Below are 5,672 nucleotides of genomic sequence, written 5' to 3'. Positions count from 1 at the left end.
ATTTATATATATACACACACACACACATACATATAAGAGGGATTAAAACAAAGTGGACATACATTATGCTAGAAGACCACCACCTGTGGTCTGACCACTAAGAAAAGATTGTTGTTTGTGATTAATCTTTATATTTTGTATCTTTTCATTTGTCTTGCTTGCTTATGTCCTGGCGTTTGCTAAATTTTCTTGAGAACAATCTTTTCTTAGTGGTCAGACCATAGGTGGTGGTCTTCTAGCATAATGGATGTCCACTTAGTGGTCATCCCTCTTATATGTATAACCTTGAGAGTTGATTTGATATATGGAAACTGAAAGAAACCTTGTTGTTCTTTTTTGTATGTGTGGGTGTGTGGCACAAAAAAAGGCATCCAATACACATTGTAAAGTGGTTGGTACTAGGAAAGGACATCCAACCATAGAAACCATGCCAAAAGCTGATGGGTGCAACCCTGTGGCTCACTGGGACCTGTCAGACTCTCCATCCCGTGTCAGCATGGGAAACTCACATTAAATCAGATGATTATGATGATGATATTTGCACACACACACATAGGTGCATGCACACATTGTATGTGCGTGTGTGTTGGCATGTCTTTGAATGTATATCTATATAAAGAACTATATATGTATACATGTATATATTCATGCATATTACATCATTAGCATCCTCATTTAACATCCACTTTCCCGTGTTTGCATGGGTCAGATGGAAATTTATTGAGGCAGATTTTCCACAGGTAATATTTATCCATGGCCAGACATGTTTCCACAGAATATTGGAGATGAAGGACATTTCCCATTTACAATTATCACATTATGCCAAGGCAAAGACAGTAACACATACATGTGCGTGTATGAGTGATGATGATGATGATGATGTGTGTGTGTGTATGACAGGTTTCTTCCAGCTTATATCTACCAAATCCACTTAGAAGGCTTTGGTTAGCCTGTAGTTATAATAGAAGACACTTGCCTAAAGTGTCACACAGTGAGTGGACTAGAAACCATGTGGTCTGCATGTATAATGTGGCCTACATGCATAATACATGCGCACATTGCACATGAGAATGCTGAAAGTTAGTTTTTTAAAAAAAGACTATTTCCTAGGCAGGCAGGTAGGCAGGCAGGCAGGCAGAGAGAGAGAGAGAGAGAGAGAGAGAGAGAGAGAGAGAGAGAGAGAGAGAGAGAGAGAGAGAGAGAGAGAGAGAGAGAAAGAGAGAGAGAGAGTGAGAGAGAGAGAAAGAGAGAGAGAGAGAGTAATGTAACCTTTGGCAAGCAAAGATTAAGAATTTAATATGTTTATAGAAAAAAATGTGAAGCTGCAGATTATTCACGGCAAAGTATATTAAAATATTACGTAAGCACTTGCATTAAAAATAAATTTATAGTTCACTGCCATTTTCAATGGTACAAATATACTAGTCTAAATGATATTAGGCACAAGCATATATGAGTTTTTCCCTTCTTTTTTTTCTAAAGCAAGTTATCTCCTAAGAAGAAATTTGCAGATCTTGAAAACATTTTGACTTATTTTGATTATATTATTTTTAACAACAAATCAATCAATAATATTTATACGGTTTAACTAGTTTAAGTGATATCAGTAACTTGGCTACTATTCACAATTACTATATTTGTCAGAATATAAGATGTGTCCCTATTTTACATTGAACTGATATCTGCTGTGTCCAACTCATTCCCTATCTCTAATCATCGGTCACACTATTTTCACTCAGTGGACTTCCTAATCTGTCTCATATTCATGTTGTACCTGGACCTCACATATCTTTCTCTCTCTCTCTCTCTCATTTTCCAGGTAGGCAAGCCATGTATTCACCACTTCAGTAAGACACCAGCCCCTCTCCCTGTTATTCCTCCAGTCTATACCCTGCTCACTCGAGTGGTGGGGTCTTACCTTGCAAATACTTGGTGACCTCAATGGTGCTGGTACCACATAAAAAGCACTCAGTGCACTCTGGTCAAGTGGTTGACATTAAGAAGGGCATCTGGCTGCAGAAACCATGCCAAAGAAGACACAGAAGATGGTGGAGACCTCTGGCTCATCCGTTCTTGTTCAACTATCCAACCCATGCCAGTATGGGAAAAGAGATATTAAATGATAAGGAGGGGGCAAACAAATCAAGTATGTTTTGGTATACTTGTATTGAAAGATATTTTAAAGTGGTTTTGTAGGGGAAAATGGTATGATTCTGTGCAAGTAAATATAATGTGATAGTATAACTGAATAAAGCTTGAAACCATAAATTCTTCAAAAAGAGAGATGGCTGGTCAGAGGCCATAGATGTGCAGCCAGCAGAGTCTGCATTCAACTCTACCTTCTTCTAGATCAACTGTATTCTTTTACTTGTTTCAGTCAAATGACTGTGGCCATGCTGCAGCACTGCCTTTAATTGAAGAAATCGACCCCAGGACTTATTCCTTGTAAGCCTAGTACTTATTCTATCGGTCTCTTTTGCTGAACCGCTAAGTTACGGGGATGTAAACACACCAATAGTGGTGTCAAAGCAGTGACGCGGGGACACACAAAGACACTCACATAAACATATACACATACACGCCCATTTAAAAAGTACCTTTGAATTGTCAGGCAACATACCGTTCTTGAAGAGACCCACTGAGCCAAGTAAATCAAAATCAAATCAAATGGAGATTGTAGTTGTGACCGATACCATTGCTGGTGGCACGCAATAAGCACCATTCACGCGTAGGTTGTTGCCAGAGCTGCCTGACTGGCTCCCCATGCTGGTGATATGTAAAAAGCACCAACTGAACGTGGTTTTTAGCACAAATATGAGAAATTCACAGGGAGGGACTGCAATAAAATCGCTCTAAGAATATATACTTTACTAGCACCGCCCCCCTTTTTATTACAGAACTTAAAAAGTAACATTCATTTTCTTAACCTCACCAAAATGTTTGTCTTTCTCTAAACACTTAACCTAAAATGCAATAAAAATTGTGCATACACCAGTGGTTTAGTGGATAAGAAACAATGAATAATTAGTATAAAAGCATTAATTCATTACAAAACTTTAGACAATTAAGATGATAATATTAAATATATTTAAAGTCATTAACTTACATATACATTATTCTCAGTGAGTTTGATAGAATTTTGATGGGCTTTTGGCTTTAATGGACTGTTCTTGCGATTTAAAGATAAATTAGCCTTTTTACTGACAGATTTCCTACTTGGAATATCAGTCTTAGTTTGTGGTGCTGCAACTCTTACAACCATTTTTGATTTCTTATTTTTTGGTGCATAATTAGAAGAGCTTAGTCGTTTCAAGCTTGATTTCAGTGGTGAAGATTCATCCTGAAAAATAGTTAAAACATCAGCAACAAATGTAAAATCTAGTAAGACAAATATTTTAAAAGTGCTTGATATGATATGAAATAAGTGTATGTATCACAGGTTTTATACTGCATGTTGAAAGAGAAGACTAAAATAGTTGGTGTCAGAAAGGGCATCCAGCCCTAAAACTATTGCAAAAAAGCTCTGTATAACCCATTCTAACATGAACAAGTTCACAGATGGTGATGGTGGTGATGATGATGATATGACCTTAGGAATAAATAATTTTTATACTGTTCCCTTCCTCCTGTTAACAATCATTTAAATTAATCACAGATGTCTCATTCTTTCCAACTCAGTCCTATAGAATTCCTTCCATATCCACTTTTTCCCCCCTTACAGGATACTGACCAACAAATGTTCAGTCTAAAGATGAACCACATCAATTCCACCAATCTGGCAGAACCAGCAAATAAAATCAACCAGATCACTTTTTGTTGATTTAATTCCTTCTATTAATTAAACCTATTATTAACATTAGAAAACCATGTCAAATGACAGATACAAGAACTTTCCAGAGCTTTGGCAGTCGAAAACATTCTGATAAAGCAACTGATTTATATTCGATTTATACAATGTTTGCATCATAAACACCATTAATGTAGAAACATTAATTTCTAGCTCTGACAGATGCACAGCTTAATCATTATCTTCTAAATGCTACTAATTTGTATTATTTATTGACAGCATTTTATAAAGATACATTTATGAGTTTAGGTGGAAACTACAAAACAGCTTAAAACAGTCAGCATTTATCAAATCAGTAAAAGTCAGATATCATGCAGGTGAACTTCCATCACACTTAGATGTCTATGATTCCTCACCAAGATCTGCTAATCTTTTACTTCTGGGACAAGAACGAGAAACCATCCTGCCCACTCTGTTCTGAAAGAGGATCTTTAAAACATCTCCCCAGTAGCTGTCCAAAAGCCTTTAGAGAAGACTGCTATCACTGGTGCCATGATCAAGTGCTAAAGGCAACTGCTGAAAGTTTAGCCATTGCCATCAGTGCAAGTACACAGCAGTGCACTGCGAAGAAGGTAATTTGTCAAAGCTGGAGAGAAATCACCCCCACATACAAAAACAAGGATAACCTTTCTGATGCAGGCAGCTGAAATTTCCATAGCACATAGTATCAACATTCCAATATTGCTCCAGCTAGACATGATCATGAGAATTTAGTGCTGTGGGAAGAGTGTATTGATAAGCTAATACAAAGAAACTGTAAACTACCAAGAAATGGTACAGAGGAAGTGCCAGAATAGAAGTTGGAAAACATGAGCCTATAATGGAGGGCTGTAAAGGCTTTGCAGGAGTGGTATAGAAGAGGATTATACTGTTTGGAAATGAAGTTGCAGAAGAAGCTGGCAAGTTGCTTTGGTTGAGAGCTGATGCAACCAAGCAGCAACCGTACATCTAAGTGGGAGTCTGGATCAACCCTGGACGGCTCACCTGGATGAAAGTATCTAATGTCTAAAGACCAGAAACACCCAACAACTTTAGGTTACAGCACTGATTGTATTCCACCTCATATCTGGTATAAATCATTTTTAAAATTTTTATTTTATTGCATGTCAATCATCAGATTAGATTCTAACAAGATTCCAAACTGCTCTTGGACAAAAAAAAAAAAAAGTAACGCATATTCCATCATTTATTGAGTGCCCTGGTACAAAAAAAAAAGATTTAAGAAAAACAGATAAAATATTACAACTTATGAAATACTTGGATGATTTTAACCTTTTTTTTATTGTTATGAGTTTGAGAATTACCTAACAATATTGAAAACGTAAAGAAAATAAGAAATGGTCACACACAAAGCAAAGGTTGGAATTTGGCTTCAATTTATACATGCACACTTATTCTCATATTATTAGGAAAAGCTGACAGAAAAAGGTAACCTTCTTTAAGACCAAGATGACAGAATAACTGATGCAATCCCAATCGGTTGCAGCCAGTCCCTCAAAAATAGCAGGTGCAAAAATAAAACTCTGCTCTATTCTTTTTTTCCTTCCTGTCACCCTTAGCCTTGTAGAAGGACTGTGTCCAAAATGGATACTCCACTCCTCATGGCAATTCACTATACTCTTTCTGCCCCCCCCCCTCCCCAAAATAAAACAAGTCTTGCCAACACAGACCACCACCACTTTCCATGGATTTTTGTTTAATCTAATATTTTCTCTCTTACATTTCTGAAAAGGTTATAAGTTAATTTCACTATATAAGTTATCAAAATTCTATACTCCTTCTACCCTCATAACTCGAAATCAGTATAGTAGTCTTTTTTTTTTTT

The 5,672-nt window shown here is 36.7% G+C and overlaps 1 protein-coding gene across 2 annotated transcripts in view; it reads right to left on the bottom strand.

Moving 5' to 3' along the window:
- The window catches only part of LOC106876941 (cytokine-like nuclear factor N-PAC), a 69,360-nt gene that overhangs the window by 20,817 nt on the left and 42,871 nt on the right, over positions 1-5,672 (bottom strand). For both annotated transcript variants that reach the window (XM_014925718.2, XM_014925709.2), the window contains one exon: positions 3,107-3,340. In XM_014925718.2, the coding sequence (XP_014781204.1) occupies positions 3,107-3,340 (234 nt within the window). The remainder of the gene's footprint in view (positions 1-3,106; positions 3,341-5,672) is intronic.

Source organism: Octopus bimaculoides, chromosome 16 (genome assembly GCF_001194135.2).
Source record: "Octopus bimaculoides isolate UCB-OBI-ISO-001 chromosome 16, ASM119413v2, whole genome shotgun sequence".
Taxonomy (NCBI): Eukaryota; Metazoa; Mollusca; class Cephalopoda; order Octopoda; family Octopodidae; genus Octopus; species Octopus bimaculoides.
This window is presented reverse-complemented; position numbering and strand designations above follow the sequence as displayed.